This window comes from Hyperolius riggenbachi, chromosome 1 (genome assembly GCF_040937935.1).
Source record: "Hyperolius riggenbachi isolate aHypRig1 chromosome 1, aHypRig1.pri, whole genome shotgun sequence".
Classification (NCBI taxonomy): Eukaryota; Metazoa; Chordata; class Amphibia; order Anura; family Hyperoliidae; genus Hyperolius; species Hyperolius riggenbachi.
Window position 1 is genome coordinate 624,273,614 of NC_090646.1, and position 23,058 is coordinate 624,296,671.

The 23,058-nt window shown below is 41.5% G+C and overlaps 1 protein-coding gene across 4 annotated transcripts in view; it reads left to right on the forward strand.

Annotated features, from left to right (window-relative positions):
- Positions 1-21,443, forward strand: part of NIM1K (NIM1 serine/threonine protein kinase) — a 114,088-nt gene extending 92,645 nt beyond the window's left edge. For 3 of the 4 annotated variants that reach the window (XM_068251154.1, XM_068251164.1, XM_068251146.1), the window contains 2 exons: positions 7,248-7,516; positions 9,806-16,469. In XM_068251154.1, coding sequence (XP_068107255.1) covers positions 7,248-7,516; positions 9,806-10,555 — 1,019 coding nt within the window. In that variant the 3' untranslated portion in view covers positions 10,556-16,469. Of the gene's footprint in view, positions 1-7,247; positions 7,517-9,805; positions 16,470-21,037 lie in introns of those variants that run through there. The other variant, XM_068251173.1, reaches the window with a different exon arrangement.
- The last annotated feature ends 1,615 nt before the right edge of the window (positions 21,444-23,058 follow it).

A 23,058-nucleotide genomic window follows, 5' to 3' on the forward strand; every position in this document is an offset into this window, starting at 1 on the left:
ACCAAATGCTCAGATCTCTGTGACACGTCACGTATGTATAATAGGAAAAATACTATTAAAAAAAATATACTATTAATACTATTAATAACCATGAATGCATGGAAAGAGTGCACTATCCTGAATACACTTAAAAATTAATAAAAACAATCAGTGGGACAGTTAGCCGCCTCCCCCCCCCCCCCATTTAGAATGATAGCACAGCACTGACAATTTGCACCACACGTTATAGCCGCAGTGCGCCCCCCCCCCCCCCACCCAAAACGCCCTCAGACTCAGTATAGGTAGGTAGCCAGGTATAGGTGCCCCCAGTATAGGATCTCATGTGTAGGTGCCCTCAATATAGGTTGCCAAGCATAGGTGCCCCCAGTATAGGAAGTCAGTTGAAGGTCTCCATCCCCCCCATAGGTAGCCAGGCGTAGGTGCCTCCAGTATATGTAGCCAGGTGTTGGAGCACTCAGTAAAGGTAGCCAGCTATAGGTGCCCTCAGTATAGGAAATCAGGTGTAGGTGCCCTCAGTATAGGCAACCAGCTATAGGCGCCCCCTTGGAAGCTGGCGCCCTGAGCAACCGCTCCAGTCGCTCATATCAAAGGCCGGCTATGCTAGCAGTCCTGCCCCTCCAGCCAGGGTCTACATCAGCCGACACAAGTTTACCCTGTAGCAGACATGGTGGTGCACCAAGTGTTTTCTCTCCTTCAGTTTCTACTATTTCTGTGTTTTTAAAGGACACCTGAGGGATAAGGAGGCTGCCATATTTATTTCCTTTTAAACAAAACCATATTGCCTGGCTGTCCTGCTGATCCTCTGCCTCTGATACTTTTAGTTTTAGAACCTGAACAAGCATGCAGATCAGATATTTGATTGCATTTTGCCGTATGCTTATTTCAGGTGTGTGATTCAGACATGATTGATGCATGACAGGTGTGCAGGATTTCAGGTAACTGGTATTGTTTAAAAGGAAATAAATATAGCAGCCTGCATACCCCTATCAAGTCAGCTGTCCTTTACACATAAAGAATGAATACAGTCATTGCTATTTCAGCATAAATGCTTTGATACTCTGAACAAGAATATACCTGGTGTGCTATGCCTATCATACCATTGAAATGTGCAGAGCTTTATAACAATATTTAGTACAACAGTTAAAGGACACCTCAAGTAAAAGGGATATGAAGGCTGCCATATTTATTTCCTTTTAAACCATGCACATTGCCTGGTTGCCCCTGCTGAACCTCTGATTCTAATACTCGTTAGCACAGACCCTGAACAAGCATGCAGCAGATCAGTTGTTTGGCTGAAGTTTGACAAGATTAGCTGCATGCTTGTTTCAAGTATGTGATTCAGACACTACTGATGCATGAAAGATCAGCAGGATGCCAGGCAACTGTTTTTTGTTTAAAAATAAATAAATATGGCTGCCCCCATATCCCTCTCACTTCAGGTGTCAAAGGACTACTATAACAAAAAAAAATTTAAACTTCATACATATAAGATGTACATTTGTCCCATTGTAAAATGTAATATATTTTTTTCCTATGTCCTTGTCACTTACAATAGGTAGTAAAGATCTGACAGGTTTTGGACTAGTCCATCTCCTCATGGGAGATTATCAGTGTTTTCTTTCCTTTCAAAAGCAGCTACTGAACAGCAGTTGCTCAGTTCAACTCCCAAAATAGTGTGCAAACGATTATGGAGCTCACTTGTATTTATAGACCCTTGTACTGTGGTACTATGATTCATGTATATGCGGTTGCTGGTGACTTTTTTGCAGCTGGGCAATCTATACTGGTTTGTTCTTCCTTTTTGTTTTCTGAGTAAGGAGGTCAACTAGGTTCTTTGCAAAGATCATTTCCGTGGAGTGCTGTTGTAAAAATTAAAGAGAATTCTCCATATACAGCAATATACAGTCCACTGTCTTCAACAGTGATGGTGAACCTTTTAGCAGAGATGGCTTAAAGGATACCCGAACTGACATGGGACATGATGAGATAGACATGTGTATGTACAGTGCCTAGCACACACATAACTATGCTGTGTTCCTTTTTTTCTTCTCTGCCTGAAAGTTAAATATCAGGTATGTAAGTGACTGACTCAGTCCTGACTCAGACAGGAAGTGACTACAGTGTGACCCTCACTGATAAGAAATTCCAACTATAAAACACTTTCCTAGCAGAAAATGGCTTCTGAGAGCAAGAAAGAAGTAAATAGGGGAATTTCTTATCAGCGAGGGTCACACTGTAGTCACTTCCTGTCTGAGTCAGGACTGAGTCAGCCACTTACATACCTGATATTTAACTCTTTCAGGCAGAGAAAGAAAAAAAAGGAACACAGCCTAGTTATTTGTGTGCTAGGCACTGTACAAACACATTTCTATCTCATCATGTCACATGTCACTTCGGGTATCCTTTAAGAGTTAATGGGGCCCTAGGCAAGGTAGTAGATTTGGGACCCACTTGTGGTCTTTTTGGTAAGCTGAAGTGGAGAGAGGTTAGTGAAGGTGGCAGGGGGGGCCCTTGACAACCACTAGGCCCCAAGCACCTGCCTAGGTTGCCTGGTGGATGACTCTGCTCTGCCTTTTAGAGACAGAGTGCCCAAATTACAACGCAAAATCCACTTATTCATTGCACAGTGCCAACACAGCAATTTAAGTTGGATACTGATGTATGGGTAGCTGTGGTTACTGCCAGTATTAGATAGACCCAATATATGTAGCCAGAAGTACCCCCAGTATATGTAGCCAAAGGTACCCCCAGTATAAGGAAACACTAGTATTGGATAGCTCCCAGTATAGGTAGCTAAATGTCCCCCCCAGTGTAGGTAGCATGAAGTAGACCCAGTAGAGGTAGCAAGAGGGTCTCTCTTTACAGGTAGCCGCCAGTAAAGGTAGCCCGGTCAGCCTTCCAGTATAGGTAAAAAGAAATGTCCCTGTTATAGGTAGCTCGAAGTAGCCATGGATGCCCTTATTGCCAGATCCCTACGCCATCAACTGGAGCGATGGTGTGAGTGCCTAAAGAGAGTACGCCGTCTGGCATGCATGCATTGTTTCCCAACCACTGGTCTAAACTACAAGTGTAACAATATTTCAGACCCAAATATCCCATAGCCAGAGCCAGAGCCTGGCGGATAACCCCCCCCCCCCACACACACACACACACAAACACACACACACACACTTTGCTGCTTACACGTTTCTTACACTGCAGCTGTCCTTGGCAGGTTTTAGTGCTCATATTCATTGTTATGCATAGAGGGGGCCCAATGTAAAGCTGGCAAAAGGGCCCAGAGCTCCTAAGCTACGCTACTGCCCATAGTGCTGCCTGTTGTTATCAATACATACAGGTCAGTCTCATGTTTGTCATATTTATTACTCTACACTCTTCATCATACATTTTCAGGTTTATCATAATCCTCCAGTCTCAGTACATACAGTTCAGTCTCAGCACTATAATAATCCTCCAGTCTCAGTACATACAGTTCAGTCTCAGCACTATAATAATCCTCCAGTCTCAGTACAGTTCAGTCTCAGCTCGATATTAATACTTAGTACATTCAGTTCAGTCTCGTGTCTATAATCCCATTGGATTATAGACTAGACAGAACTGTATGCTCTAGATTGTGGAGTATTATTATGGTTTGAGAATTGTGGCCGGCATATGTACTGTGCCTATTGCCCTCTACCTGTTCTTGACCAATCAAATGTTTAAACATGTTTATGTCATCTCTGTGTTCCTAAAATAAATACGTAGCAGTGTCTGTGTTAGTACATTCGCCATGGCTGGGTTGCCAATGCAATGCATGCCACTAACGGGAAAAATTGTGAAATGTATATGTAAAAATTGTTCATCTGAGCCAGCATAAAATGCACTATAATTTTTTTTCCTATGTTGCTGTTACTTATAGTAGGTTTATAGTAGGTTTATAGTAGGTTTATAGTAGGTTTTGGACTAGTCCATCTCCTCATATGAGAATCTCAGGTTTTTTTTTTTTTTTCAAAACCAATGGCACTTGCTCAAACCAACTGCAAAAATAGTGTACAATTGAGTAGGGAGGCTGAGTGTGATATTTGTATAGATCCTTTAGGGAGTACATTTATAGTAGAAATCCTGAAAATCCCGCATGAGGAGAAGGACTAGTCCAAAATCTGTCAGATCTGTCAATTTTGTACTGCTTACTGTATGCAACAGCAACATTTGAAAAATGTCATTTAAGTGCATTTTACTCAGGGAGAAATGTACAACTTATATGTATGTGTTTACATTTTCGTGATACAGTACTGTATAATTTCGTTATAATAAAACTCCAATGGACCAGGAAAAGTGGTTTACTATAAGAGAAGTTTACTGAATCAGAAATTATCCTAGAAATTGCCCAGCATGCCCTGGTACACCCTCTGCTGCAAAGGAGCAACTCTGTCCTCCCATTGCAGGTACAGTACAAGCACTTGCCCATTTGCACATTTGGCGTACTACAAGGTTAAGTATACCTTAGATCTGCATAGCCAGGCTGGCCAAATTGTTAGTACAGTATCCAGGGCTCCTTAAAAATTGCAGCAGCTGTCACTGAATGCAGGCAGCCACTCACTTCCTGTGATTGGCGCCGATACCTCTGTGGGTGGAACTTGCAGCACAAGTCCTGAAAAACTTTCTGCTCACACTTGAGCCAGTTATGAAGCCTCTCTTCAAAATGCAGCCAATCATAATAAGCCATCCTCATCTGTAATGCGATTGACCCCGATACCTCCGTGCTCCACACGTTACCAAGCGTCATGGCTAATAAGGAAAGAGATACCTTGAAGGTGTGTACAATCCTGTGGGAGGATGTGTGTTGATACTTTTATCGGTGATTGCAAATTGGAAGAAGTAACTCTGCATCCTCTTGTTTACATTCACATTATTCCTCATTTTCCCCAGGCTGCTTAATTGTACAGTACTGTATATCCAGCACTTGTGCCATTCTTGTCTTACAAATGCATCAACTCACTTACAACCAGCCTGAAGAGAGCAGCCGATGAGAGCCGACCGCTCTCCTGTGTCCCTTCAAATATTTACAAAATAAACAAACATTGGGGGGGGGGGGGGGGTGGAATCAGACCCCACCAACAGGAAGCTCTGTTGGTGGGGACAAAAGGGGGGGGGAGGAATCGCTTGTGTGCTGAGTTGTGCAGCCCTGCAGCTAGGCCTTGAAGCGGAGCTGAACTTTTGTACAGGACTGAAGAAATGCATAGAGAATTGCATCCTGTATGTATTTTGAGAGTTTAGCCTGTTTATTTCTCCAGAGATGGCAGATAAGCCCATTTGAAAGCACTGGAGGTTAACAATATGTCTGCTTCCATGAATCAGGAAGTAGAAACACTATAGATTTATTTCAGGATTTGTATCAGCTGTAACAAAGAAATGTTTTTTGTTTAAAGGTTATTATGCTGTTGTGTATCTTTTAGAGCAGAGAGAAAGTTCTGAGTTCAAGTCCGCTTTAAAGCTGCAGTGGCCAATTAAGCAAAAAATGACCTGGTCTTTAGGGGGGTTTAACACTGCGGTCCTCAAGTGGTTAAGCAAATAAAAATGTATAAGAGAAAAGAGGATCAGCGTAAGAGCCAGGCAAATAGGATTTGTAAAAGAAAGCCGGCATTGCCACTTTCCATTCTCCTATAACTGAGACAATTGTTTTTTTAAAGCACGCCTGAACCCTGGGCTCACAATCCCTGACTCTGCATGCAGTCTGGCGGTGATCACAGACCTCTATCCGCTCTGCAATGTAGATCACCTTGGACAGCAGGTCCACAGCTGGGCTGCACAGGACACAAGCAGGTGTCATTGTCGGCTATTGACCTGCCTGTGGCAGCTCTGGAAATGAGGCCACATCACTGCCATCAATCATACAGGCTTACTGGCTCAGTGTCACAAAGTCTGACATTGGTAGACGGCAAGAGGCTAACTACAAATATATGTCAGCCTGTGAATGGATTTCACAAAAGCAGCATCACTGTCCTTGTATATTACAGTATTGACAATTCTTCATAAAGAATGTACAGGGCATGGTTATAATCACATTTTGTCTTAAAGGACAATTGTAATAAGAGGAATATGGAGGCTGCCATATTTATTGCCTTTTAAACAGTACCAGTTGCCTGGCTATCCTGCTGATCCTCAGTGGCATAGCTAAGGAGCTGTGGGCCCTGATGCAAGTTTTACAATGGGGACCCCCAAGCACTCTATACATAACAATTGATACGGCGCACCAAAACCTGCCAATGGCAACTACAGTGTCAGAGGAGCAAGAAGGGGATGGGGAACAGTTTGTTGATGATTACCACTATTCAAAGCATCTATAGAAGTGATTATTATGAGCACAGGACAAATAGAGAGCTAATAGTGCAGTTGAGGGAGGGCCCTTCGGGGCCCCTCTGGCCCAAGGGCCCCATTGCGGTCGCAACCTCTGCAACCCCTATTGCTACACCCCTGCCTCTAACACTTTTAGCCATAGACCCTGAACAAGCATGCAGAAGATCAGGTGTTTCTTACATTTTTGTCCGATCTGACAACATTAGCTGCATGCTTGTTCCTGACACTACTGCAGCCAAATAAACCAGCAGGGCTGCCAGGCAACTGATGTTGTTTTAAGTAATGTTAAGGAAATCAATATGGCAGCCTCCGTTTCTGCTTACTTTAGTTGTTCTTTAAAGATAAACTTTACTGAATATAACGTAATAAAATATATATACCGGTATATACAGTATATTTTTTACAATATTACTTTATGCATTATTTAGTCAATGTTTGCCCATAGTAAATTCTTGTTTCGTCCTGATTTACAGTAAATTCTGTAATTTATCACAGGTGGTGACTTCTCTCTTGCTGGTAGCTGCATCACTGTGGAATACGTGTTTACTGTATGTACCAAAGCCAACAGAAATAACACCTGAGACCTCACTTTTTCTCCTAGGAGATCATTTTTCATCTTCTGTTTAAAATAACTTTTTAAACTTTTTAGCATTATGCAATTGAAAAAGAATCAAAAAGTAAGAGAAAAAGTACTGTCAAAATTATTCTGAGTATTTTCATGCTGGCTGGTGGCTTAAAAACATTTATTGACAAGTTGTGAAAATATCACTTCAGGTGTTTTAATGGCAGACTGACCAACAGGGAAACCAGAAACTGTAGTTCCACTTTTATGGTGGTCTCTCAGCTGTATAGAGAAGACAGGTCATCCTTACACAGTGTCCATTAAACATTCTCTGATTTCTTTACTACAGAAAGAGTTGCAATAAAAATTCTGGACAAGACCAAACTGGACCAAAAGACCCAACGCCTCTTGTCGCGAGAAATCTCCAGCATGGAAAAGCTGCATCACCCCAACATCATCAGACTGTACGAGGTGGTGGAGACTCTGTCCAAACTGCACCTGGTGATGGAATATGCCAGCGGAGGGGAACTTTTTGCCAAAATCAACACGGAAGGAAAATTATCGGAGACGGAAACCAAAATGATCTTCTCACAGATCGTGTCTGCTGTGAAACACATGGTAAGGCAGCTTCGTCACTTCTGAGAATATATTTCATAAGCAAAAATGAATGTGCTTATAGAGATTGTATAGCGCTTAAATATTTTAAAAATATTTTATGCCTTACATATGTAGGTATTTTTTTATGTTATTTATTATGCTGCGGACTTCTAAAAATAACAGATTTCAGTATTTTTGTCCTAACAGTGTAAATGTGAAATATTGCTTGTTAATATTTTAAATTTACTACTTTTGTCCAGCAAGTGGCGCTGTGAGCAACCCTGTAACTTTTTAGAGCCTTGATTTTTTTTTTACAGCTGATTTGCATTAGGATTACATCCCTGCCTGGCTCTCCTATCCAAAATCACCATACAAGACTCGCTCCGGTACACTTCGGTGTTACAGTGGGAGGCCTTCTGACTTGTAGGCTGTGCTGGGAAAACCCAGCATAAAGTGCAAACTGTGTCATGGCTGCACCTTTTATTAAAATTTTATTTATAAAAGAAGTTTTGACACAAATAATATGAAAAAAATGTTATATGTTTGCAAGCCTCCGCAGGCGTCTCTCTGCCGGGAATCTCTTGAGTTGCCAGCATCCTATTCCCATCCCTTGGAGTTTCTGCGATCCAGTTATGGGCTGCACTAACCCAGTGTTCATTGCACGCAAGTATGGTGTCTATGCACCCCACATCAACCAATTTCAAAGTAGAATTGTACCATCGTCAGCAGCCCGCCTGACAACTTACTCACTGAAAGTAGATGAACTGTTAATATAGATTTTGCTGCTGATGTTGCTAACACACATGGAACTTTTAGCTTCAATGCTTTATGGCAATCTGAGAACAGCCTTTCCACCTTTATGATTGCTGCACCTTTCGGGTAAAAATCTAAAGTGGTTGCTGCCAGAAATTCAGATCTTTTTGGATCTTTTGTGATGTGTACCGTATTTTTCAGACTAGAAGACTCACCTAGGTTTAGACGGCAAAATTCAGGGGAAAAAATATACTAAACCTGGTGCGTCCATGGTCCAGGAGCATCTTGTAGATGTTCTCCACCAATTATTGTGTCCTCCTCCTGTCCCCCTTGGTGTCCTCCTCCTCTCCCCCTCAGTGTCCTCCTCTGTAACCCCCTTTGTATCCTCTTCCGTTTCCCCCTTTGGGTCCATCTTTGTGTCCCCCTCCATATCACGGTGTCCTGCTCTGCTACCCGTGTGTGTGGGAAGTAGCAGCAGCCACGTTTATCACTCACCTGACTCGAGGGTGCTGGCGGCAATCAGCTGTTTCTCCTCTCTCACTCCTTCCCCTAGTGCCAGTCGCGTGCGTAATGATGTGACCAGGAAGTGCCGGCACTTGGGGGAAGGTGTGAGTAAGAGAAGAAAAGCAGCTGATTGCTGCAGGCACACTTGGGTCAGGTGCATGATACACGTGGCTGCTGCTGCTTACAGCAAACACAGGGAGCAGAGTCCTATGCAGGGAGTCCTTGACATTGCAGTAAGTCGGCGGTTCGTATTGGCGGGCGATCGTAAAACAGGGACTCCCTGCATTTGGCGTATAAGACGCAGTGACTTTTTCACCCCACTTTTGAGGGAGAAAAATGTGTCCTATAGTCCGAAAAATACAGTAAGCAGGGAAGGCCAAATCCTAAGGCTCAGTTTACATGGATGTTGGTTAAAATGCCTGTATGCATTTATACAGGCATGTTTTTAAGCATTTACACAAGGCATTTGGACATTGGGGGGTTGATTCTCAAAACTTATCTAATAAATTATCTTGCCTTATCTGTTTATCTCAAGAAGTATCTCTCCTTGAGCTGATTCACTAACGTTTACTTTGCGCTGTTTTCTTAAAACCCAAAGATTTTTTTTCCACCAGATTGCTGAGTATGTGGCTTGCATTAGAGACATCAGAATAATCATTTGAAATTTTTTTGACCCCTGGATTTGTAGATTTTATAGGCTACCCAATGTAGGCCTGATGCACTAACTGTCGGCAAGTTTGCCATAACGCCAGGAGAGTAGCACGCATTATGCAATTAGCGCAACTTGCGGTACCTGGGTAACTTGTGGTTTGCTATGGTACAGTGATACACAGTGCGCCACTTATGTAAGTAGCATAAGGCACAGTAACATGGCAATCTACATATTACCTCGGGTAACGTGACTTGAGCTAATTGGGCAATGAGCGCTACTCTCCTGACGCTACCGCAAATTTACTGACAGTTAGTGCAACAGGCCCATTATAATGTAAAGTAGAGCTACATCATGATCTTGAACAAAAGTTTAACCCCTTGCTTTTCTTCTCTTTCACTCAGCATGACAATAACATCATACACAGAGACCTAAAAGCAGAAAATGTCTTCTACACCAGTAACACCTGTGTAAAAGTTGGAGACTTCGGCTTTAGCACAATCAGTAAAAAGGATGAAACTCTGAACACTTTTTGCGGTTCTCCGCCCTATGCTGCTCCAGAACTCTTCCGAGACGAGAATTATGTTGGTGTTTTTGTGGACATCTGGGCTTTGGGCATACTTTTATACTTTATGGTGACGGGTAGTATGCCGTTCCGCGCAGACACTGTGGCCAAATTAAAAAAGTGCATTTTAGATGGAACATATTCTATCCCACCGTATGTGTCAGAGCCTTGCCAGAGGCTAATTAAAGGGATGCTTCAACCTACACCTTCTGAGAGGTGCAGTGTGGACTATATCATAAACAGTGAATGGATGGAAGGAGTACAGTATCCAAAGCCCCTGGAACCCTTCAACCTCGACCCAAAACACCTCTTGGACACCAGTTCCCTTAAAGACGATGAAACAGAAGTGAAGAGCACTTTGGATAACTTGGGTATAACAGAGGATCATATCCTTAACAACCGGGGAAAGGACTCTCGAAGCACCATAACTGGAGTGTATAGGATTATCCTACACAGAGTTCAGAAGAAGAGAGCAATGGAGAATGTCCCAATCATGACCACTCCTGACCCAAAGGAGAAGTACTTAAGGAGGCCTCACAGAACCCGTCGAGAAATAAGGCATACATCTAAATTTTGTTCCATTTTATAAAATATTTGTAGGCTGAACTGCAGTGAGCGTGCCCATGAGATGCTTGAGGAAGTTTGTATCTCTTGATTTTTTTTTTTTACTCAGTGATGCCTTGAAGACTTAGAAGACCTTTCTGCAAATAAGTCATTTCCAGATGACATGTTTATATGTTATTTGCTAAAAGGGATTTAAGAGTGCCAATGCTTCCATTGTTCAGCAAACTCAACAAAAATTAGAGCAGTCATTTACATGCAGTTTTGTTAGGAGTGAGCCAATATGGAGTCGGCATGGCAGGCCATATGTCAAATGATATGTTTACAAGTTGAATAGCCCCATACACTTTGGGAAGAGAGTGAAATCAAATTTTATTTCATATTGTTTAGAATAGACACGTCAGATGACATTTTTTGTTTCTTTTTAAGTTTTGGTTTAAGTTTTAGTTGCTGGTAGACTAAATTGACCATAGATTGTTTATATCTCTTGAGTGCTCTGTGGTCAACTTCCCATCCATGGTCATCACCACACCACATGCATCAGGAGGGGTGCAGCATGTCTCATGGCCTTACGATAGCTGAAATGAATGGAAAGTGGTTGGGGAAGTCTTAACACTGGAGTTCTCAAGTGATATAAGTTGGGTTACTGAAGCCGTGTCAGTGCACTTGTAGCACCAAAAGAAAAGGTTGAATCCTGTATCTGATATTTGTTATTTGCACTATAATTGATTTTGAGAAGTAAAAGCTAACTGAACACTCCCCCCCCCCCCCCCCAAAATTACCTCAACGTCATCTGAAACGTATCCCACCACTGCCACCGATGTGCTGCCACCCCCCAATCCTGAAATTTCCATAACAATAACTCCCTGTAAAAATGTTTTTGGATCCCATGAAGAGTTAAGCTTAGGCTTCAAGTAATAACTCTTAGCACTAATGCGATCATTATCACATACAGCATTCAACTTTTCTTTTCTTGCAAGAAATATAAGAAACCAATGAATGATTCAACCCCTTCGAAACCCACCCATAACTGTTCTGGTTTTGGATTCTGATAAGCTTTAAGAAGGAAAAAATTATTTCAGCAATCACAAAGCTGAATCCATCTTCCAGCTCTAGCATGAGGGGGGATTTCTGAAATTGTGCCACAGATTGCCTTTGTTTATACTTTTTTTTTACTCATGGGCAATATACGTATGCCTATATAAATTTAACAAGCAATACGGTAATTGGCTTATCTACAGCAAAATCCACCTGTGGTCATCATTAGGGGACATTCATGAGACAAGATATGCTTAGAGCTGAGTGGACTAATCTAGCAACAGGGATAGAAGGAGAACTGGACCAAAAATGGAGTAGTGGCCTAGAGCAACCAATCAGAATGCTTGCTTCACTTCACTGATGAATCTAATTGGTTACTGTAAACAGCTGCCCCACTTTTGGTTGTCTTTCTTTTTGCCTGTCTTGACAAATCGTCCTCACTCGCTGGCCATTCATCTGACCCCAATGGTGGTCTTGCCTACAAAACTGCATCTTTTTTGCCTGTAAAATTAACGGTCTGGTTTATGACTTGCACAAAAACACACAAGTAATTTATTTATTTTATTTTTGTAACATTTATTCATATTTAGGTAGTACAGCTGCTTTATTGTTTGTTTGTTTTTTTCCTGTGAGTTTATACGAGACACTTTGATGTAGATAATGATCTCCTACGGTGTGCCATTAAGATGTGATGTAGCCAGATTATGATGTGATACCCAGATCACCTCTACACAGAAGAGCAGTCTCCCTTCTCTACTTGGAGTATATTTTCACTGTGTAAACAGTCTAGAGGCGATCCTTCTCTGAGAATATCTACCACAGGAGAATGCATGGAGAAGCATGTTATCAGTTTGATAATGTGAATGAACTGCACTGCTCTGATTGAGTGATCTTCACATGATCACAATCAGCCAATGAGGAAGTCGTGTGATTTCCCGTGAATTCTCCAGTGGTATAAATTTGAGTAAAGTTTTTACTTAAAGGGCATGTCAACCTTAAACTGATTTTTTGCTAGATGTCACCTTCTGATACCTCCCAAACATTACAAAGCTGAAAAAGGGTCTCATTCTCTTTGTAGAATATATACAAAGGGAAAGGTTTGCCCTCAGAGACCCCAAAAGATGTAAGAATTTGGTGAGCTAATGACTGACCAATGTACAACCAATACGTAAAAATCCTGTTTTGCATGGACGTACCCTTTCAGTCCTTGTACAGTAGTTGCTCCAAATGCCAAAGGAAGGTGCTGCAAATTTCATGTTAGCATTTAATTTCAATTAAAGCCAACTCTGGGAAAAGTTTTTTGATTTCTGTTTTAGATAGTATGGTAAGACATTAGAAGGCTGAAACATCTTCTAGGCTCTTACTGCACTCTGTGTACCCAGAAAGGATTTCCAACCCTCACATTCTGTCACCTGGACCTCCATAGCTTTCATAGGAACCCTGGTCGTCTTGAGAAATGGAAATGAGGACTGACAATAAGAATGTGACAAGGGTTTAAACTCCTCCACATTATGTAAAAAATAGGTTTCTTATGGTTTCTGTCCATGCTGGAGAGGTTGAACACAGGAAGTGAAGGAAATGGACCAAGGCAGCAATAAAAAACAGTTACACACAATCAAAAACTAAAACATTTGGAGGCGTTAGTCTACTTTAGGGGACCCAGCAGAAAACCTCATAGGAAAATTCATCTAACATGGTTGGGTCGATGGCAACCTCTTGAAGTGCCAGGTTTCCAGTAGGTTGCAGTAAAGTACGCCTACTACACTATTTGGCCAATCACCACGCTTTGTGCTGTATGATTTGGAGAACTGTTCCCCATGAGGTTTCCCCATGAGTCCACTAAAGTACACTACAGTAGCTCCCATTTTGAAGTGTTTTCTCCAGAGCTCTTCTTTCTCCATAGTATGTGGTAGAGTACAGCTGGTGCCTACTGCATTCTAACCACTGTGATCATGGCAATGTCTCAAGTGTAACCTAACACAGGAAGTATGACAGGTGTTGGTCAGGTTCGTTAAGCAGATAAACTAGCTTCAGTACCAGTGGCTGCAGCTCATTGGTGTGAACAACCGCCCATCAAATCAAACTGAATAATTTTTTCTCATGCAATTTTTCCGCTTTTGAAATCAGTCACCTGTAGAGTAAGGCGTTTATTATGAGGAATTCCTAAATTATGTATCTGTTTTGTGACAAACGCAGACAGCCAGCCATACTCGCCCATGGCAAGGGATTATATCTCTGCTTTCTAGGACATACGCATCAGCATCTGGGTTAGGTCAATGGATAAGACGGTGGAATTAGGGACCAGTATTCCCCTATAATTGACAAGGTGCTGAATACGTGTCGTCCTACACTGAGGGATAAGATTGATAGGCTGCTTAGTAAAAATGGCAGCTAAGATCAGCATAATCCGCTATGCTCTTTTGGCCTCCTTAACGTTCTGCACAGCACACGTGGAACATTTAATTCCCTAATTAAAATATGACATCTGGCAATTAATTTATTCATTAGCTGGAAAATAGATTTTGCAGTGTGTGCCTGAGCGTTAACTCTACAGATGCAATTCTCGTGTGCGTCGAGGATCATCGACCTCCGTCAGAGCAAGATCATCCACCAGGCAACCTAAGCAGGTGCTTGGGGCCTAGTGGGTGTCAAGGGGGCAGACCTGACTCCTTCTGTCACATGGAGTCACGTCTGAGCACGGCCGTAGCTACACTCAGACTTGACACAGGGCGGCGGTTCTTTGCTGCTCAGTAACCGAACCGCATGTCAAGCGCTGATTTGCGTGGGGTTGCAAACACTGCTGTTTCGCTACGTTACATCGCAGCCATCATTTGTCCTGCTCCTCAATACTCAGGGAGTGCTGAAGTGCAGATAAGCTCAGCAGAGGGATGATAAGTAGTAGAGGGAAAGAAGTATGCAGAGAACGAAAAACAGTACTGGAAAACAGTTTAAAGGCTCAAATTTCAAGTTGAGATCAGTATACGCTGCTGCTATGTTACTATCAGTATATTCTTAGAGCAACAGTTTATACTGGATATGCTAGAGGTGCCAACATTATAAACTGGGGATAAAATCAGTTCTACAAGTATAATATGTCCCCATTTTAACTTCAACACACGTTATTTTACATTTCCTCCTCTCACTTTTAATGGGTAGTCTATGAATTACTAATAAGAGCCAGTTATAAACCTGCAGTGGCTTTGTTTTGTGGCTTAAAATCAGCTTGTTCTACCTCTTCTTGTTTCTTCCTTATTTTCACTGATTCCCAATCCTGTGTTAATATCCAGGCATTCGCTGTTGAGCATATATACTGTACATAAGATGTGTTTCATTGCACTTGCTTTGTGGGGCATTTGAGCAATTGTAAATGTGTAGAAAAAAAAATCAAATACAGGTGAAACTCGAAAAATGTGAATATTGTGCAAAAGTCCATTTATTTTAGTTATTCAACTTAAATTGGATCCGAGGTGAACTTTTACTCATTGCACAATTGTGTTCCTTTCCTATTGTTTATAGGGCGTTCCTCAAGCCAAATACTTTTTGTTTTAATACTCTAATTCCCTATAAACTAAATAAACCACGCCCACAGGTTTTCAGAGAGCCTTGGCAGTAGCAAGGGCTCATGGGAGCTCAGTCTGGGCAGGAGGAGGAGGAGGTGTTAGTAGCCATTGGTTTCAGAGGGAGGAGGGGGGATTAGGTTTTTTTCACAGGCGGAGTGCTCAAGATACAGATAAGCCTGCCTCTGTGCAATGTTTACAAACAACATGGCTGCTGTCACTGTATCACAGGAAGAAATAATAATTTTCTATTGAAGCTGTTTGCAGCTAGATTTGCTGTGTAAACTATCTAAACTTTAGATAAGATCTATAGACAAGTTACTGGTTATAGTTAGTTTTTCATCTCGGATCCGCTTTAAAAGGTGAAACTAATGTATGAAATTGAAACCCTTTGCAGGTGTTTTGGATGAATTAGCTGATTAGAATCTGACACTTTGAGCCGAGAACCTTTTCACTATATTCTAGTAGTCTGAGATTTTGATTTCGGGGTTCTCATAAGCTGTAAGCCATAATCATCAAAATTATAACAAATAAAGAAGGCTTGAATGTAATGAGTCTATTTCATATATTAGTTTCACCTTTTAAGTTGAATTACTGAGATAAATGGACTTTTGCACGATATTCGAATTTTTCGAGTTTCACCTGTACAACAGAAACAAGAAATAGTACAAAGGAGCGTTTGCCCATTCAGGTTCAGTCTCTAAAGCAAAAAGCTGTAGAATCCAGTAGCATTTTAATTCTACGAATGAATTCATAAATATGGTGCCTTAGACAGAGCTGGAAAACGCAGGATCATATAGACTGCAGGGTAAGCCTAAATTCTATGTTTGTCAAGAAGGCATGAACTTTAATGTCCCGGGGCAGTCACAGTGTTTGTAAGGGCAGTTAATGGAACATTATTTCAGCTAAATTATGCTAAAAGTTTTATAAAATAGATTTTTTTGAAAAAAAAAAAAATACATGCTGCACCAATATATACAGCACCACGAAAGATGCTGCCGTTATATGAATCCAAAATAATAATTATATATGGATTATTCACTTCAGGGACCTATCGCAGCCTGCTAAGTCTGGAACATGCCCCCCTTTAGTCACATGGGAATGCAGGGGGAGGGGAAAGTAATAGTTCTGTCGACTGAACCCACACCTCTATGGCTTCAGTTTAATTGGATGGCGGGCAGTAAGCAGCCAATTTTACCAATTTTTATTTTGTAATTTTTTTTATTTTTTTTTAACACAAAACTTTTCTTATGCATAACTGGTTTTAAGGGTAAATAAAACGTAAATATTTTTCAGTATATTTGTTTTATTCTATTATGTTTAGTACTAAAAAATGTTTATTTCTTTTTCTTCCTCTGTCCTTCTTTAGATAAGAACATATGAAATATTGAAAATTTGTTTTTTTTCTAGTTTTAGCTGTTGGTCCTTTTTTTTTTTTTTTTTTTGCAGCTCCCCCTGCAGGGCAAATTTTAATATTTAATGCAACACCACAGTTCTCAGTACACTTATCAGTACACATCAGTAAAACAAATGTTTACTAGGTCAAACCAGTAGGTGGAGCTCCAAAAATGACAAATTTATTTAATAATTAATAATAATAAATATTGATTTATTTTTTTTAAAGACAATTTTTAGTACTGAACCTAATGAATAATTGAAACAAAATTTGAAAAAATGCCCATATGTGCCCTTTATTAGTGGCTAAGTACCGTATATAATTTTTAATGGTTGGAAAATGTGGGGCAAACCTGTTAATCGTGAACTGCACTGAAATGAATTCCTTATCTATTTAAACACATTTCTGAATAAGTCATTGTTGCCGATTAAACTTACTATAAAATAGCAGATTTTTAATCACTGTTTTTATCACTTTATGTATTGGGTTTCTTGTTTTTTTTGTGCTTAAAAACAGCAAACGTAGTCATATCACCAGGTAGTTGCTGACATGCACGAAAATATATATAATTAGTGTCTGCCATGTGACATAAACAGTACTTAAAGGAGATAATAATTAGAATGGTTGGCTCTGTAGGAAGTGCAGACATGTCTGTCTTTCTGAAAAGAACGTTTAACAGGATGCTGTTGATTACTTTTGCTACAGTGTCTTTTTCTGGATCAAGTAATTGAAATCCTTGTTGCCATTAACAGCATTAAGCTGATTGGCTGCTCTAGGCAAATTCCCAACTTTTGCTCCAGGTTACTTGATAAATAATCCTCAGTGTGCTGTACAGTAAGTCTGTATGTTCTGTTAATGGGGCTTCTGCTCAGAAATTATAGGGCCCCCCAGCAAAACTTTGATTGGGCCACATCAGCATTCACACCAGTTCCCCCTGATAGGCATGACCCCATGAGTAGGATGCCAAACTGCCAGGGGTTAAACAGGTGTGACCATCATAAATCTACTTCTCCCCCCTTCCCCGCCTCACAACAAAGGATGGCCCCTGTATCAGAAGGTGGGACCCCAGAATGCCAGGCCCCCACAGAGACACATGATAGACCTAATTTAATAAATTTATCCCGAGCTTGAGAATAGAAGTAATCCTACAAACATAGACTTTTATGACAAATGGTCTTCTTTGAAGCAATCTACATTGAGACAAGATGTGGTCCAAATCCATCCAGAAATAGCCTGAAATGATTCTTATATGTAAGGCAATTGGGGACCACAGGATAAGCTCCACAGTAGCTTAGACACACAATTATCTGCACGGATTTACATGACACCCAGATGCACAGGTCATTGTTAGACCTCTGCTACGGTGAAATTCAGCAGTAAGCTTCAGCTGTGTCACATGAAGTGAGCGGTTTGGGCATTTGCTGGTTGTGCTGAAAAATTGTGTGACTGAAAACTGTCAGTAAACACAGCTTAAAAGACAACTGAGGGATATGGAGGCTGCCATATTTATTTCCTTTTAAACGATACCAGCTGCCTGGCTATCCTGCTGATCCTCTGCCTCTGATGCTGGATACACACGGTGCGTTCCCACACTCGATTTCCAGCTCGATTCCCGTTGATTCGTTTATTTCCAACATGTCCGATTTGCATTTCGATGGATCGTTAGGTCGATTTGGCATACTTTACATGCAAATCAACCTAACGATCCATCGAAATGCAAATCGGACATGTTGGAAATAAACGAATCGACGGGAATCGAGCGGGAAATCGAGTGCGGGAACGCACCGTGTGTATCCAGCATAATACTTTCAGCCATAGAACCTGAACAAGCATGTAGGAGATCAGGGCAATATGCAATTAATGTTTTCTCCTGAATAAAATGCCTTTCAAGCCAACAGAATGCAAGAAAATACTCAAAATAATTTTGATAGTACCTTGTCACCCACTTGTTGGTACTTTTTGAGTTGAAAAGTCCTGGAAAGTTATTTTAAATCAAAGATAAAAAATTATCTCCTAGGACAAAACTCATTTGAAAAAGTGAATTGCATATGGCCCAATGTGTGTTTCTGACATTATTGTCAGATCTGACAAGATTGGCTGAATGCTTGTTTCTGGTGTTGTTCAGACACTGCTGCAAATAGCCAAATAGATCAACAGGGCTGCCAGGTAACTGGTATTGTCTATAGGAAATAGATATGGCAGCCTCCATATTCTTCTCACTTCAGTTGTCCTTTGAAGATGCCATCATGCAAAACCTTGGATGTCTTTAAATCTGCGATATTCCCTTTCACTGCCTTACGTATGGTAGTAATTATTCTTAGTGTTATATTATACTGGGTCTTCAGCCACATGCAGCTCATTCTGTAAGTATCAAATTAGGGATCGCTTTCTTTAGACTGGGTTAGATTTATATGTTTTGCCACCCCCTGGCCCTTTGACCAGATACCTTGTGCCACTCCTCCTTTCATATACATTAGTCCCTTTCTTCCCTCTGCATCCACCTCATGTACAGCAGGCCTCCCTATGTAGGTCTCATGGTTAACACTATTCCCCTTATGACATGTGCAGCCCCCATTGGCAATAGGTCGCATCTTGCATGTGTTTCCCACCCTCCCTCTGCTCAGCATTCCTATAGAACCTACAGTAGTTTGAGTGGACTTTGCAAAAATCTAACCCTGTCTTTACATATTTTGCTGCTGCATTTTTAGTGTAGTTCACCAAACCATACCTTAGACCTCTACATTCAAAATAGTGTGAAATCCTTTCTTACCATTTGCCAAACCAGCGTTAGGACGGTGCACAGCCTATGATAGTTATGGTATGAGCTTTTTTTGGTAACTGGAGACCAAGCACAGCTCATAGCGTGCCATGAATGAAGAGGATGGTTGTATGTGCGCATCTGTGGTGGACTCTTTGCATCACTCAGCTGTAGTATCTTGCAATGCATTGAATGAAATGTTCTGCACTGAATAGACAATGAAAGGAAGCCTGTGCTGAAGGGATGACATTGACTGCCATTGCTGGTTCCTTCTGAAGCCATGCTGCTTGTCTAGAAGTCATGCTGATTTTCTGAAGTTGGCCAGTTCCGAGTTAAGGACCTGGAATTAGCATGTAGCTGTTGAAGTCAGAACCTCCGTTCTACATGCTTGTCTGGATCAGGCAGGGTACTGAGACTTTACGAGGTTGGTCATGGCAGCCTAAATATTTCTTTCAGCACAGGCTCTCTTTAATGCTTCTCCCGGAGTTACTTATCATTATTAGAAGTAGTCCATAGACTGTAGAGGCATCTAGAGCAGTGGTTCTCATGGCGTGGTCCACAAGTGAGCACTGGTGTTGGCCACAGGACTTCCTTACCTACGCAGTGCTGTAACCAATGATGTCATTGCTATCGGTAAGTGACAGTAAAGTGGAGACAGTTGCCTGCAGAGGGTTCTCCTGGGTACGGCCATTTAGATGAAGCTGGGAAGGAAGGCGGAGATTCATACCAGTTCCACTGACTGTTCTCCTATTGGGAAAATACTATCAGGTCTTGGGGTTGGGTGGAACTTATAAAGGGGTCTTTGGCATCTCTGACCAGTTCACAGTTTCAGCTGAGAGCTGTTTTCTATCCCATGGTGAAATCTGTGGATAAACAAAAAGTTACCCACTGTAATGGCCAGTGGCAGACCTGATACCGGAAGGTGGTGGGTACTCCCTGGGGTTGGTAATGATTCCAAAGTGCAGATAATACCCCCCATCAGATTAGATTGCTCATAGAACTTACTGCCTGCTAACTAATACGCCTATGGGCAGAGTGTGAAAATCCACTTCCGCAAATGCAACAGTTCATTTGTGTTGGAAAATGCCCAATCAGTGAAACCAGATGACCTTTGGCTGTAATGGGAAAGATCTAGGATTAGTTGGAGGCCAGTTTTAATTGTTGGTGTGGCTAGATGGGCAAGCGGCAAAATGGAAAGATTCTATATGGAGAAGCAAAGCAGTGAAGTCTAAAAAGGGAAACTGGGGTAGTAAAGCAACACAAGTATAACAAACATTGTAGGTTAGTGGAGAAAAAGATGTATAAAGTAAATGTAGCGATGTAGGAGAGAGCAAGGCAGCCATATACACTGTAGATGCTGATTAGCTTAGATTTATTGTCACTAGGTAAGAAGTGTAAATTGCAATACCAAAACCACCTACTCTATGATTGATTGATCAGGTGACTGATTTGTGCTTCTGTTATTGGTTTTTACAGCCTACACAGGAAGTAGGATCATTACCCACCAATCAGAAAGGTACAAACCAGTCATGTGATCAGTTGATCATGTGATTCTTCATAACCTTCTCTTGTGGGAGAAATTCTCCCAGGAGAACCTGTCATCTGTGTCCATGACATGGTGGAAGCTGCTCTGTGGACCTTGTAACTTGTTGAACCACTGATCTAGAGTAGTCGTTTTCAGTGCAGAAACTGGCTTGCCGATATTCTTATGCGCTGATCCCAACCTGGTATTAATCATTTATGCTTTGCAATGCATTGCAGGTACATACTGTACTGAAGAGCACAGAAGTCCCCGTGTGGATGTGGACATGATAGGAGAGATCCTGGATCCATGCATGCAGCCCTTCCATTCATGTGGGCTAAGACTACCGCGGATGGCAGAGAATTCACTGCAATATTTTGATTTGCTCTAAATCTCATACATTTCCGATTTGCCGAAACGCCACAGACAGACAGACAAAGATTAAACGATGAATGATGTTTTCTGAGAACTCAGAGGCCAGAAGTGGCGCAGACCAGATACCACTTACTGCAATAAATGAGCGCTAGCACTGCTGTGTATAGATTGCACTACAGTCAGACTATTTTAAAGTGTGATGTACACACTAATCACTGTATATTCTATCACATGATTATGTATTTATAATAAACTGTGACATAAATGTCAGCACTGCATTTTTTTCTACTATTGTTCATTAGCAGAAGCATAAGTCTATCATCATAGGGGCCCCCAGCACTAGGCGCCCTTAAGTAATGCCATCCTTCCCCGCTCCTGCCCCCATCAGGGGCAAACCCAGGATTTTCAAGGGGAGGATTCCTGAAAGGTCTCCCTCAGCCGTGCACATTACAGTATAATGATACGGTAACACATCATGCTGGGAACACATGCAACTTCCCGTCCGACTGACAGGATCTGACGATTATTTCCTAAATGTCCAATTTGCTACCGATCAACAACGGGATAGATTAGGAGCAGTTTGGATACAGATAATAATGAGGACAGCCGACATTGGTAATGAAGGGGAAAGTGAAGCATGTACACAGCAGGGCACAGGCTGTGCTCATACCTGGCTCAGTGCTCTGTTTAGTTCCTGTACATATGCTGCTGCTGCTGCTACATCCAAAGTCAACTGTAGCCGGGAAAGAAAGGTGGCGGCATATAGTGCAGGAAGCAGCATTGTGCTCTAGGCTGCAGGACACCTGCAGATAGTTTGGTGTCTCAACTTGTGCCTGTCCCCAGACACTGCACCGGTCCTGGTCTGAGGTGGGATTCCGGACAGCTGTAATCCCCCCTGCGTTTCCCTATGCCAATGGCTACGGTGTGCATGGAAGGGAAGCAGAGCCTGCAGGGAAGCTATGTTGGACATAGTGCAGCTCTACACATTGCAAAGAGTAAATCAATCCTGAAATGAAAATAAACTTATAAGATAAGTAATGGTCTCTAGAGAGCTAATTCTACATGGAAAGTTTCTGAAGTCCTATATTCTTATTTTGGGTTTAAAGGATACCCGAAGTGACATGTGACATGATGAGATAGACATGGGTATGTACAGTGCCTAGCACACAAGTAACTATGCTGTGTTCCTTTTTTTCTTTCTCTGTCTGAAAGAGTTAAATATGAGGTATGTAAGTGGCTGACTCAGTCCTGACTCAGACAGGAAGTAACAACAGTGTGACCCTCGCTGATAAGAAATTCCAACTATAAAACACTTTCCTAGCAGAAAATGGCTTCTGAGAGCAAGAAAGAGATAAAAAGGGGAATTTCTTATCAGTGAGGGTCACACTGTAGTTACTGCTTGTCTGAGTCAGGATTGAGTCAGCCACTTACATACCTGATATTTAACTCTTTCAGGCAGAGAAAGAAAAAAAGCAACACAGCATAGTTATTAGTGTGCTAGGCACTGTACATACCCATGTCTATCTCATCATGTCACATGTCACTTCGGGTATCCTTTATGGGCTGAAAATCTCACACAGAGAAGTCAGAGCTGTATCACACTCACATCCCTGCTGTTCATTCAGACCCCACAGAAAGAAATAATGACCTATTGAACTTCTAAAGTGGTATTAAACTCTTATAATGAAAATCTAAAAAAAAAACAAAAAACACTGTATTGTGTTAATAAAAGCAATAGCAATAAGAACCTGCCTTACAATCACTTTTCTTTAATTGTTCAACTGTAAAAAACATTTCACACTGGTTATTTCTTGCCTGTGCTGAAGATGCTGATATAATCACCCTGCGTATCTGTGATGTTTTCAAAACTACAAATCAGGGCCAT